This window comes from Tauraco erythrolophus, chromosome 10 (genome assembly GCF_009769465.1).
Source record: "Tauraco erythrolophus isolate bTauEry1 chromosome 10, bTauEry1.pri, whole genome shotgun sequence".
NCBI lineage: Eukaryota > Metazoa > Chordata > Aves > Musophagiformes > Musophagidae > Tauraco > Tauraco erythrolophus.
The window spans coordinates 4,662,305-4,676,035 of NC_141474.1; the positions used below are offsets into that span (position 1 = coordinate 4,662,305).

Genomic DNA, 13,731 nt, shown 5'->3' on the forward strand with positions numbered 1-13,731 from the left:
TAGAAGCAGGGCAACGTGCTGGGACTGGGAGCTTCCAAGGGATGTGGCAGTGAAGATGGTAGTGAGTCCACGCCAGTGCTAATAACTCACTGTGCTGATGGACTGGGAACCTCTTGTTGCTTGAGCAGAGTTGAGGCTTGACTTTGAGGACATTACTAGCTCTGCAGCTGTAGTCAGTAGGTCTGATCTGGAGGAAGAGAATGTTGAGAGGTTAAACCTGAAGCCTTGGTTGGGTGAGCAAGTCCAATGAAGACTCTGATTCTCCTGCCTTGCGGTGCTGGGCCCCCTTGATGTCACAGGGACATGACACTGAATTTTTCAGCTTGGTTGTGTAAATGTTGACCTTGGGGACCTCCTTGGGCTTGTTCTCAGGCATGCGAGGGAGAGTCCATTTAAAGCCTAATTTAGCCCGTCTCCTAGGGCGGGAGGTGGCAGAGGTGAGAAGGAAAGCCTCATCTGCAGAGGAGAGAGAGGGGAGATTGGTCTTGTTGGGATGTTATGAACACTTCCACATCTTGCCTTCACAGCCAGGATCCTGCAGAGGGGAAATACAACTTCCTGGTCCAAAGCTGGGAGCTCTCCCAGCTCATCAGGGAGCTGTGGGGACAGGGTATGGAGGCACAGGGATGTCCTGGAAGGCAGGCAGAGTTCTCATGCTGTTTCTAATCCTGCCATCTAATTAGCTGGGGAAAAAAAAAAAAAGTACTAAAATATGATTGTCCTTGTGGAGTGTGGGGGAGGAATGGGACAGGGGAAGCCAGCAGAGAGGAGGGGGACAGACAGGGTATCCCAGCCTTGACATCCCTCCCCTGTGGCAGTTTTCTTCTTCCCTGTGCTGTAATCCCTTTTGTTCCCCCGGCATGAGAAGAGCGTTGGGTTTCTGCTGGGAGGAGGGCTGCTTGGTCACAGGGCCTCCCGTGCCCCTGGTGCTCACACCCGTTCCGTTCCGTGTGGTCAGTGCCGCAGGATGCGCGCGGGGCTTTCGCATCACAGTTATTTGTTTATGAAAACGCTATTTTTCTCTCTGCATGCGCATTCCTCCTTTCAGACCTTTGGGCAGGCAGCCCCCTGCCTTGCTCGGGCTGGGGTTTGGCTGCAGAGATGGCTTTTCTTTCCTTGCCTCTTCTCTCACGCCCTGCTTTGATTAAAATGAGAAGCAGCAGATTTTTTTTTTTTAATTTGCCCGCTGGGTTCTCCATCAATGGGATGCCCTTTACTATCTATAGTGATCACCAGCCTGGTAATTGAGAGGGGGAATGGCTTGCAAAGACCTAATGATTGACAGGACACAACACGAAGGTCCCCAAAGGATTTTTCAACCTCTGTACCTTCTGGTGGCCCATCTTCAGTCAACTAAAAGGTCAAGAGCTGAGTGACGAGATGCAAGGTCCTCTGCTCTGGTGTTTTACAGCTGGGGAGAAAGGGAATGCAGCTACTTTGTGACCCATCCTTTGCCTCAAGCCAAGCTGCTCTGGGCAGAAGATCCACACTGTGGGGAGGAAGAACAACAAACATGAATTTTTAGCTAAGGAACAGTGCCACTTGGCAGGTCAGTGGTGTCTCTCAGCCCTTCCATGGACCACACACGTAGATGCTCCACAGAAGATGGCACCCATTTCTTCACCCTCTTGCAACCCTGTTGGGCGTGAGAGAATTGCTCAAGGCATCTCTGAAGGCCCCTTTCCAGCCCCAACCCCAGTGTTCACCCAGCATGTCTCCACCAGAGGAATCACAGACCTGCTGGTGTCCTGCCAGGGACACCACGATCTGAAGAAAGCCTTCTCTCGGAAGGAATGCCCTATTACTCGAGCACATGAGGTAGTCCAGTAGCACACGGAGCTGATCCAGGAGCAGATTTCAAGCAGTCTATGCTGTGGCTGGAGACGGGATCACACGGTGGCCCTCTGCCAATTTTAACTTTGCTGGCAGGGGCAGCAACTGGCAGTGGAGATGCAGTAGCAGAGGCTCTGCCGTGAGGGTAGCTGGCTCGGCAAACGCTTCAGAGCCCTGAAAAAGAGGGAGCAAGCTGTGTCGGAGCCAACTATTCCCCATGCTGCCATCTGAGCTGCCTGGGTTAAAAGTAGTTGGGTAAAACCAGCCTCCCATGCCATGGAGGTATTACCCGGAGTCAGCCTGGGCACATGCTGGGGGTTTGGTTTTTGCTCCCTTCTCTTGCTGATATTCTTCAGCCCTTGCTTCTCCACTGTAAGGCAGCATGGGAAAGTGGATGGAGCAAGGAAACCAGAAGAGGAAAGAGGAGGAAATGGCCAATGAAAAATCTCAAAGCAGGGAGAAAAATGCTGAATTTCCAAAGAGACTTTAATTTGGGCAAAACAAATAAAAGGAGGCCGGAGAAGAGAGGTGAGTTTTGTTCTTGAGTGTCCTTCACAGACAGTTTCCCAGCAGATATGGTACAGAGCTGTTGGTACAGGATTGTGCATCCCAGGTCAGGAGTTGAAGATGCTGGCAGTGAGCAAAGGGAAGGCTCCGAATCGCTTGGCTTTCCTCTGCATCATTGATCCTTGCTCTTCCCATCACAGGGGTTGGGCAGGAGAGGAAAAGCACCTTGCCCGCAGCCAAGGGGCATCTTTGGGCAGGATCAACACAAGTCCTGTCCAGCTCCACCCTGTTGGTATGAGGTGGCAGCTCTGGGCAGTTTCTGGGGGTCTTAGTCTGTACCCATGCTCCAGCATCTTTGACGGTTGAACCTGCACCAGACTGGCTTGGAGATGACCTGCCCCTTTGTGCCCCCTTGGGTCAAGGAGCTGGGCTGCCCCAGTGAAGAGGAGTAGGACTGTGATGGGTGCGGGGTTCCCACCTGGTTCACTTGGTGCACCTTGCCCACGCACAAACCCCTCTGTAGGGAAGGAAGGGATCTTCAGAAGCTGTGTTTTGGAAAACGCTGCTCTAAAATACGCAGTAGATTTGGGTCAGGTTTGTGGTATAAGCTTAGTGGGTTGTAACAGCACCTCGTGAGAGTTGTAGTTTGCTCCTTAGGGTCTGGTTTGGAGGCTGAAGCAACAGATCATTGCAGTTTTCTCAGGAGGGGCCAGAGACAGTGCATCTGAATCTTCATATGGACTTGTGCTGATGGTGGCTTCCAGTTGGCACAGCCAAGTGTGTCAGGACTTCACTAGGCACCTTGTACTCATTTGTCATGGGAGCTGGTGTGCTTTAGCCACCTGCCTAGGCTAGGGAAGGTCTTCTGTCCTCTGTTTCAAAAGGTTGTGCCTGTAAGCTCACAGCATGTCTCAGTTTGGTGCCCTGGCTCCAAACCTCATTTGGAGTTGTAAGTGTGAACCAAAGCAGACCTTGAGTTATAAACCTGCAGAAAGACACAGAGGGAGTTGTAGCTGATGTGATTTAAGATGTTGGGGGAGTGGTATAATCAGAAGGGGAAGAAAAAACACCCACCCCATTCCACTCCAAGAGTGGTAAAGGAGCCCTCTTCCCGTTCTACAAGGGGGTGAGCATGTCCATCTTGAGGTCTCTGTCTGACACCTCCTTTCTGACCTGGAAGCACAATGAGAGTTTTACTTAGCACAGGTGAGCAATGGCAGCTGCCCGCTGTCTGTTCCTCTGGATGATGTTCTTTGTCCTTGCAATTCTAGGTGGAGTTGTCCTCAACCCTGCTTATTATGGTATGCACGGCCACACGAACACCATGATCCACGAAGTGGGACACGTCCTGGGGCTGTACCATGTCTTTAAGGGAGTGAGCGAGAGGGAATCTTGTGACGATCCCTGCAGGGAGACAACTCCATCTATGGAGACGGGAGACCTCTGTGCTGACACTGCCCCCACCCCAAAGAGTAAACTCTGTCGGGATCCAGACCCTACCAATGACACCTGCGGCCAGACGCATTTCACGGGAACGCCTTTCAACAACTACATGAGCTATACAGGTAACCAGTAATCATCTTTAGAAGTTGTAAGGGGTCACCTTCACTAGAAACTTGGGTTTCTCTCCCTCCTGCCTGTATTGGGAGTCCTTTCCCTAACTGATATGGTCCCTCCTGGTTCGTTGGGACATGGCAGGCTGCAGCCTGTGCTTGCAGTAGCTTCTTAGCCCCTTTCTCGCTGCAGGCTGTTTCTGTCCCTCCCTCCCTGCTGATCCATCATTGGACGTGCACCAAAGCCATTCTTGTCTGCGTGGTGGTGTACCTTTGTTCTGCAGTCCTGAAGCAACATCATTATTGTTGTTATTGCTGCTACTGTTATAATTTTGGATCTTTGAGTTGAGCCCTTTTGGCTTGGTTTCCAAAGGTGTGCTGAAGAGGGCTGGTGTTCCTCCTGGCAGCCCAATTGAAGAACAATTCTGTGTCACCCTCTGCTGACCCACTGCGGGTCTCCCGAGGACGGTGGCACTGCCCAGGCGTTGGAGCTGGTGTGAGCTGGTGCTGAGCAAGTGCAGGGATGTGGAGCTGCTCAGGCAGTGCCATCTTGTGGCTTTGGGGACACACGACACCGGAGAGCCCTGGCAGGAGAGCCACCCTGCACTGGTGTTTCTCACATCTCCTTAGAAGTCCCCAAAACTGAGGTTGGAGACCGGGACGGGTGCATGTTGCTGTGCCTTGCTGGCCCGTCCCCGCCACCCTCAGCCTGGCCTCTCTTCCCCTAGATGATGACTGCACCAACACCTTCACTCCCAACCAAGTGGCCCGGATGCATTGCTACCTGGACCTGGTGTACCAGCGCTGGGGCCAGAGCAAGAAGCCTGCGCCCATCCCCATCCCTCCCATGGTCACTGGGCAGACGCAGGACTCCCTCAGCATCTACTGGCTGCCTCCTATCAGCAGTGTCATCCACGAGAGGTAAGAGATCTGCTGTATGTGATAGGCTTGGGCTTGCACAGGAGCCTGCCAGAAGGGACAAGGGACCCTCTGTGGTGCAGACCCCCCTCCCGACCTCTTTCCCCTTTGGTCATCTCCAGCAAAACCCTCAGATGTGTGAGCTGCTGCGATGGCCTGGCTGGCTGCACATGGGCTCTCCTGCAAGCTGCCTGCTGTCAGGGTGCCGGGAGGGGAAGCCAAAGAGAGTCGGGAGGCAATGCCAATTCTTAAACCCCAGAGTGCAATCACGGAATGAAAAATGAGCTTCATTTAGCACTTATTGTATAAAATAGCCATTTACCAGGAGGAAATGCAGCCTTGTGGTTAAGGCAGGGAGCTCGAACCGCAAGAGCTGGGTTTCGTTCCCAGCGCTGTCACGGGCTCGTGGTGTAACTAACTGGGGGTAAGTCAGGAAACTTTTCAAGCCGGAGAAATGGTGCTGAGGAGCCAGAGTTGTTTGGCCGGCGAGTAGTGCATGGCTTTGAGCGTCGGGTGGCTGTCTTCCTTCCCCCCAACCTTGGGGAGTCACCAAGACCCGAATATGCTGCCAATGCATCTATCCAGCGCAGCCCCTCTTGCTGAAACATTTTGGTTTCCACCAGGTTTTGGGTCTGTGCTTTTGTTACGGAACCGTAAGCATAGGTTAAAGAGCTCTTGAAATGGTTTTAAAGCTTCTTCACAAAGCTTTTGCAATTCAGAGGAAAGTGGTGTTTGAAGGCACCTGGGACAACCCTAGGTCAGTGTTTACTGTCTCTTCAAAGAACTGATGCTCTCCGCTGTGGGCTTTTCATCCCAGGGATAACAAGATTGTGTACCTGTTACTGCTGCAGGCATGAGAGCCTCTGAGTGCTGGCTGGCCTCGAGTCATCCAAACCAACTGCTTTGGTGGGGAATGGAGTGGTTTGGGAGCAGGAAAACACGCGTCCAGGAGGCAGGTGCTGGGTCTTCAGATCCATCTGCAGCTCTCGCTCATAACTGGCTCAGGAGCTGGTCCGTGGTGGTGGGGCTTCTGCATCTGTTGTGATGAGCTTGCCAAGGAAAGGGACTGAGGCTGGTCTTCATCACAGAAAAGCCTCTTTTTTTTTTTTCCTGGAGAGCACAGTAGTACTCTCTTTAAATGATATTGTTGTGACTGTCTTGTGTTGTGGTAGTGACAAAAGCCAAAAACCTGACTCTGGGAGTTAGTGGAGATGGACCTGAGTGCTCTCACCCAATGGCAGAGGCATGGGCCTGGGGAGCATGAAGTCTCTTAGCTCTGCTCTGTGGGTAGGGAACTGGCGATTCAATGGCTCATCCAGGACTACCCAGGGAGTCTGTAGAAGAGGAGGGATTAAACCCAGCTTGACCTGCGGTTGTTCTTATTCTCCTGTCTTTGACAAAGCTTATTCCAAGCAGGATGATATGTCCAGGGGCTTCCTGAGACCTTAGCTTTGCTCTTCCAGCTTCCCATCTGATCTTAATTGGACAAACATGGATGGAAAATTAACCCGCTGTGATTAAACATGCTGATGCCTTTGTCTTCTGTCTGCAGGGAGCAGGACACGATCTGCGACAACTGCGCCGAAGACGGCACCTTCCGTCAGTATGTGCACGAGGCCTCTTCCCCTCGGGTCTGCGATTCCTCTGGCTACTGGACCCCAGAAGAAGCAGAAGGTAAACGTGTCCTCTCATCCCCTGGCTGTGAATCTCGAGGACAGAGATGAGATCTTCTTAGAAAAAGAAGCTTTTTTTCTTTGAGAGAATGAGATGACTCTTCTTTGGGGAGACTCTTTAGTGCAGGAAGGAATTCTAGGTGCCCAGGAGACACCTGGTAGCTGCCAGCTGGCTTTGGGCAAACAAACTGACACCTCGATGTCAACACAAATCGCTTCCAAGGAAGGTGTTAATGAGAGCTACTGGTTCAAAAGGGAGGGGCATTTCATTGAAGTAAGTCTTACAACGTACATCTTGGGACCTCATCCCAAACCTCAGGGACACTCACAGGCTTTGATGCAGCCTTGTCCAAAGAGAGCAAGAGGACCTCCTTGCTCAGTCCCGCTGAGTCTGTACCAAGTCCTGGGCAATCTGGGTTGGATGCAATTCCTCGCTGCCGAGGTGAATATCAGGGTGTCACAACTTCTCTTGTGCTGAGACTCAGATGTTGATTTAGAAGACCCAGTTTGTGGGGATGGTGGTGGCTTTCAGGATCACGTAGCTGCTATAGGAGCTGCTGGGCTCTTCATACAGCCTCAGCTTCTCCAAGGGCAAAGCAGAGGAGGCAGGAGAACAGGTGAAATGATCCCATGAGGTGTATGTCGTGCAGAAGCTGCTGTCGAACCGCATGGAACCAGAGGATCTGTTAGTTCTGCATGTTTGAGCTGCTGAGGTCAGCTGCAAATGCCTTGGAGTGATTGTAGAGAAGGTGCAGTTTGGACATGATTACAGCTTTGGGGTGTAGCCTGTGCTCTGAGAACAGGAGTGTCAGGACGTTGCTGAGATTCTGTGTCTGAAAACCCTTTAAGTATCTCTTGCTAGTGTTGCAAGTTGAGCGGGGGGAAAAAGCCCAACAACTTAAATAATCAAATTTGTGCTTATGCAGTGATATGAAACAAATCAAGCTTAGCTTGTTTATTGTCAGTGGTTCGTGTTTCCCCTGCCTGCCTGTTTCACTGGCAAATTAAAACTGCTTCTGGAATTATTGGATGTTGTTGTCTCCTATGTATGACCTGCACTTATCACAAGTGCATGTTTACTGTGGTGAAAGACAGGTTTGATGGTTTCTAGAAGACTAATATGCAATGGATGCAGGCTTTGGATTGGTGCTGGGCTCTAAGAAATGCTTGCAGTGGTTGATGATGACAAGGGTTTTTCTACTGCAGGATGATGAATTCCAGTGATGCTTTCTGAGACTGGAAGCCCAACGCTACGTTTCTCTTGCTGAGTGCTAGTCCACCACCAAAGGAGGCAAGTTGAGGGTCTGAGGTCGGCCTGGGCACCATCCATCTTCGAGGTCCTGGTGGCAGAACAGCCTTCCAGAGCTGCTTCCCTGGCTTGCTTTGGACCTGGTCCCTTCCTGCCTGTGGAAAGCTTTGGTCTCTGTTCTGCTTAGCCTATGTCCAAACCCATGGAACCACTGGGACTCAGAGTTCAAGTGCTCTTGGTGAGCCTCCTGTGCCTGTGAGACCACAGACCCCCAGCTGTGTCCAGGCTGTCTCTAGAGCTGCTGGTGGCACTGCAACCAGCTGTGGCATGGATACCTTTGTCCCTATTTTAGGGGGCTGTGAGACGTGAGGCTTGGCAGATGTGGTGCTTGTATGGATACCCAGGGGCTGGGAGACTAGTGGTGCTCATTGTTGTATAGGATGTTAGGGCAGATACCACTAGCTCTGGCACATAGAATCATGGAATGGTTTGGGTTGGAAGGGACCTTCACGATCATCTAGTTCTAACCCCCTGCCATGGGACAGGGACACCTTCCACCAGACCAGGTTGCTCAAAGCCTCATGCCTGTAGCAGCTGCAGAACCACATGGGTGTGCAGCTATAGTGCAGGGATGCATAAACACCTACAGGGTATGGCATGGAGAGGATCGCCCCTCTGGGTCCCCTGTGAGGTCACTTGTCCTGATTCTCATCAGCCTCCTTCTTGTCCCTCCTGCCCAGGGCCCCCGGATGTGGATCAGCCCTGTGAGCCCAGCCTGCAAGCCTGGAGTCCGGAGCTCCACCTGTACCACATGAACATGACAGTGCCATGTCCTCAGCCAGACGGCTGCATCCTGGAGCTGCGCTTCCTACACCCCGTCTACCCTGATTCCCTCACCCTCTGGACCACATACCTCTCCACGGGCTCTCCCAAGGCGCTGTCTGACATTGAAGTCCTGACAGAGCAAGGGGAGTCTATCCATCTGGGCCCCCTGGACACCTTCTGTGATGTCCCCTTTACTGTGAAGCTCGACATCCCTAAAAAGGTGTCTGGAGTCAAAATCTACACCTTTGACGAGAGGATGGAGATAGACACGGCCCTGCTGACCTCCATGCCCCACAGCTCTCTCTGCTCCTCCTGCCAACTGATCCAGTACAGAGTCCTCCGCGACCCCCCGTTTGCAAACGGATCCCCCACCGCCCCAGCACAGGCGCACCACCAGTTTGTCGACATGTGAGTGACAAAGCTGCTCCATCGCAGGCTGAGCGGGTGGCTGGGGCAGTTTTGATGACCTCCTCAGGTCCTGCCTTTGAATTCCTGGATGGTTTTGCTTGGGTTTTGTTTCCTCCCCACCCCCCATTAGTTACCACATTCAATGCTGTGAGTGGATTCCCTGTTTGGCATTGAGGGAGCTTGTTGCAGACCCATGGTGCTAGCATGACACTTGCCTGGGAGCCCAGGCTAATGAGAAGGAGCTCGTTAAGCCCAGAAACGTTTTCCACATCAACACAACCAGTAAAATGATCACTCGAGCTAATGCCACTTCTCCCCAGCTCAGACCCTGGGGAAATAAGCAGCAGGCCCCTCTGCATGACCTGGCAGAGATCCTTTTCTCACAGCCTCTGCCTCTGGCAGTGTAGAACATGGAGACGTGTGTCAAACTGACACCACCTGGGCACGAACATTGATTTTCTATAGCTGTGGTGAGCAAATCTGTGGCAGATGTATGGGTTGTTCCCTCTTGCTCTTTGTTCAAGTCCTCTCTGTTCCTGCAGGGAAGTCACACCTGGGCAGGTGTACCGCTACCAGGTGCAGGTGGTCTCTGGGACAACCTCGGGAGAAGCCTCCCCACCGCTTGTCCATGTCCACGGAGCGCCCTACTGTGGGGATGGGAAGGTGACCACGTAAGTCAAGAAACCAAAGCTCTTAACTGAGGTTCTTTAAACTGTCAGGTCATCCTGCCCCAAAGGGAAGCACTGGGTTGGTCCTCCAAGCAGGGGTGCTTGATTGAAGATGCTGAACTGAATCCCTCCAGCAGACCGAACTGTGTTTTGTCAAAATGCCGTATGCGTAGGGGATAAGGATGGTCTTTTTGAGAAGCAGGGTCTGGATGAGGGGTCCAGCCTGAACATCCTCACTGTTTGGCTGCAGTGTTTGGATTCTGGCCCATCTCAGTGAGCTGTTGCAGAGTCTGACCCCAGAGGGGATCCACCTTTGGGATTGGCCGATATAACCTTCTGCACAGGGCACACGGTGGTGGTCCTGCAGGAGTAGGTTCCACAGCGAATGTAAGTCCCACACAGCGTGATGTCTTTAGAGAGCTGTCTGGTTTCTGCTTAGAGACCCCAAATGATGAGGGGTGCTCTAGCTCTTCACTGAGAGACTCCAGTGGTTCATCTGCTCCGTCTGGGGATAATTATGCCAAATTTCCACATTTTAGCTTTTTCAGACTGCACCTTCCAGGTTACTCAGAAGCACTTTCCTTTGAAAACACTGTTCTTAACAGTGTGAGAAAGTGGACAATTGAAGCAAGTGCAGGAAGGATCGTGGTATCCCACAAGACCCAGCAAGGCAAAGAGGCTTACAGCAGGGCTAGCTGCTAATATATGATGCACTCTGGTACAGTTTTAGCATGAATTCATACTAGCTGAAGGCTTGGTCCAGAGATAGTGAATGACCACTTTAGGCTCTGTTGTCAAAGTCGACAGAAAAGTGAGAGGAGCAGAAATGGGCAGATAGCAGCTGAGATTTTTGACAGGTTTTCCTGTTCCTGAGCTGTTGTGGGGAAAGCCATGCCAGAAGCTTTGTCTGTGAGAGTTTTTTTCCTTTGTGATGTGTGAGCATCACAAGATGTATGTCTAAAGTTTTTTTGCTCCTTGTGTTTTGGGATACATAACTGTGCGCAAAAGAATAGGTACGAATTGAAGCATCTCTGCCAGCTTCTCCCATCAGGTCTATTTTCTGCAGTATGGGGACAGAACCTTTTCAAGGAAACCACATGGGCTTTTTTTCCTCATGATATGCCATGCATGCCAGCTGGGAGTTGATTCTCTCTCCCTTCTCCTGCCTTCTCTTCTCCGGCTCCCACTGAAACTCTGGCCCCATCTCAGAACCTCCTGCCCTTTCCAACACTTGCTTTCTCCAGAAGCAAGTCTTACTGATGCATGATTTTCTGCTTCCTATGTTGTATTATAGCTTCATTTTCTCCCATAGTTCTTGCTTTAGGTCTTATAAGAAAGTCACAGTGCAGTTATGTCCTTTTCCATATGCTGTGTTTTCAACCTCTTTTTATCCCCTGGCAAGATATGGTGTTTTCTCTCCTCTATCTTACTCCACATGTGATTCTTTCTCTTCTGCCTGCTTCTGTAGAAACGGAACCAAGATACGGGGTCCTCACTCGTGGGTGGGTGGGTGGAAGGAGAGGAGTGTTGAGTCAAGGGTGGCGTTTAACATGTTTGGCTGGTGTCCTCTTAGGAGCCTGGAGGAGGAATGCGATGATGGGGACTTGCTGGATGGAGATGGCTGTTCCAGGAAGTGTAAAAAGGAAAAAGGCTTCAACTGTGTCGGTGAGTCCAAATGGATTGAGACATCCTTTTGAGGCAGGAGTCAAAACTGTATGTTATTCACACTGCTTCTCAGAGCAGGAGGTGGTGCACCTCATCGGAACAAAACGTGGATCTGCAGCTGGAGTGATCCACAGAGCTTGTCAGGCCCTTGTGGTGGGAAATCCCGGGTCTAAACCGCCAGCATGCCTCCTGGGACAGGAGGAGATGTATGTGCCTGGAACCTGGTCTGTAAACGGGTCATCCCTGGTCTCCTTGCAGGGGAACCAAGCCTGTGCTACGTGCATGATGGGGATGGTGTGTGTGAGCCGTTTGAGAAGACAAGCAGCATCCTGGACTGTGGTCCCTACACGCCTGATGGATATGTGGATCTGTGGGCAGTGAAAGCTTATGCCTCCCATCAGGACACGGAGTCCTGCCCTGCTTCCTTGGTCACCGGAGAGCCTGTTGTGAAGGTGAGCGAAGGCATGGCCAAAAACCCCAGACTTTTCTAGCAAAGCCAACGCAATAAAGCTGGAGAAATCACTGCTGCAAGAGTGAACTGAGGCAAAACCAAAATCTTCAGAGCAGCTCTGGAAGTGTTCATTGATTACTATATTCCTGTGCAGGGAGCCAGCAGAAGACCTTTTCTCACGCCCCTCTTTCAGTAGTCCCTAATCCCAGGAACTGCAGTACGTGGAGGGGGGTGTTTCATCAAGGCAGGGACCACCTTCCCTGAGCATGGAGTTTGCTAAACCAGAGATGACCCCTGTCCCACCAGCTACATGCACAACTTTGAGCATGTGAGTAGTCTCACTGTCGGTTTAAAAAAAAAAATCCCGTAAGTCTAACACCTCACAAGGACAGGGCTTGAAAGGATAAAATCACTCATCCATCAGCATCTGTGCTGCTCTTAAACTCTCTGATTCAAAGCTGAGGAAAAATCGATGGGAGAAGTCCCATCGTTCATATGGGCTTTGAAGCAGGGCCTGGAGGTCTAGGATGGGATTTCACCTGATCGATGTTGACATGGGGGGTGTGTGTGTTCTTTCCTAGCAAGCTGAAGAAGGGCAAGAAATATGTAGAGAGGTTGTATGTAGCCCTTTATACGTGTGTTTCTATTGACCTGATATATAAGGAACAATTTTCTTGAGATCTACAGGATGATTAAAGTGCCCAGATGTCCAATGAGATGCCTTGGGCTTAGGTATCTGCTCCTCTAGAATGACAGACATGTCTCCCAGGTTTTGCCTGTCAGGTCTATGGGGATGGCTGGGATACGGCAGGGCATCAAATGGCACAGCAGACTGGTATTCAGGCAAACGAATCACACCTTTGGATCTCGTCAGCCCAGCCAAAATCAGGAGGCTGCAGTCTTACCTGCCATCTCACAGCTTGGCTCGTTATTTCTTACTCAGACCCAAAGAGACTTTGGGGTGCTTAAAAAACATATTTATGGCACCTCAAAATGGCAAAGGCCTCTTGTGCACATGTGTGGGCGGTGAGGTGTCACTCCTGTTTAGGAACCCTCATCCTAATTGTCTTCATGCTGGGAACCAACCCCGGATCCTTCTCAAGGTTTGTTGAGTCTTCCTTGAGGTTTTGTAGGTGCTTTTTCTTTCTCTAACTTCCCTTTCTTCTTTCTTCTGGGTTGAAATGAATCTCTTCTTCCAGGTGTGTAAATCCCACCTTCATGATGTGCCGAAGGACCTTTCCCTGGCTGCTTGGTTCCCCTGCACTCCCAGCCAAGACAATGCTCAGGATCCAGATGAGGAGAGAATGCCCTTGGGTGATGAGGGAGTTTGGCTCAAGGTAAGTGAGGACATGTGTGATCAGGCACAGAAGGATTTGCTTATCTTTGCCCCAGCACTTTGGTGACAAGGACCTATCCTTTCCTGTCCTGTAGGAGCTACAGCAGTCTTAAAAACTGCTTGGATAGAACTTCATATCCTACTGAACTCTTTGCAAACCCCAAACACGTGTGGCCGGGTCTTATGTAGTTGCCCTGTTCCCACTGTGAACAGCAAACCCATCCTGGGGCAAATTGCCAGCAGAAGGGCTGTGCCCGAAACCAGAAGCCCACAGAAATGTGTTGAGGCTGAGAAAACAGCTTGCTCCTGACTGTGCCCTGCAGTCAAGCTGTGCCGTTACACCCACAAAGGGTGGGCACAAGCTGTGTTTCATGTCCTGCTTGCCTTTGTTCCCTGTGGCTGTGAAGAGCAACAGAGGGTGGCTGGATACATGCTTCCATCCTGAGGGATCCTGAGTGTTCCCAGTTGCTGCTGAGCACCCCGAGCCCACAGAAATCAGCTGTGGCATGCAGGTTCTCCTGCCCCACTGGGGATTCCAGACCAAAGGAAGCATTTCTGTGCCCAAAACATTGGTCTTGCAGCTCAATGGGAGCTTGGGGGCTGCCTCTGCGGCTGGGGGCTGCCTTTGGGAGGGCATCTGGAGGG

General features: G+C 51.4%; 1 protein-coding gene across 1 annotated transcript in view; it reads left to right on the forward strand.

Annotated features, from left to right (window-relative positions):
• The window catches only part of PAPPA2 (pappalysin 2), an 88,252-nt gene that overhangs the window by 30,096 nt on the left and 44,425 nt on the right, over positions 1-13,731 (forward strand). The window contains 8 exon segments of the mRNA XM_086617569.1: positions 3,612-3,905; positions 4,622-4,814; positions 6,364-6,485; positions 8,474-8,966; positions 9,509-9,637; positions 11,208-11,299; positions 11,558-11,751; positions 12,950-13,087. Of these exon segments, the coding sequence (XP_086473695.1) occupies positions 3,612-3,905; positions 4,622-4,814; positions 6,364-6,485; positions 8,474-8,966; positions 9,509-9,637; positions 11,208-11,299; positions 11,558-11,751; positions 12,950-13,087 (1,655 nt within the window).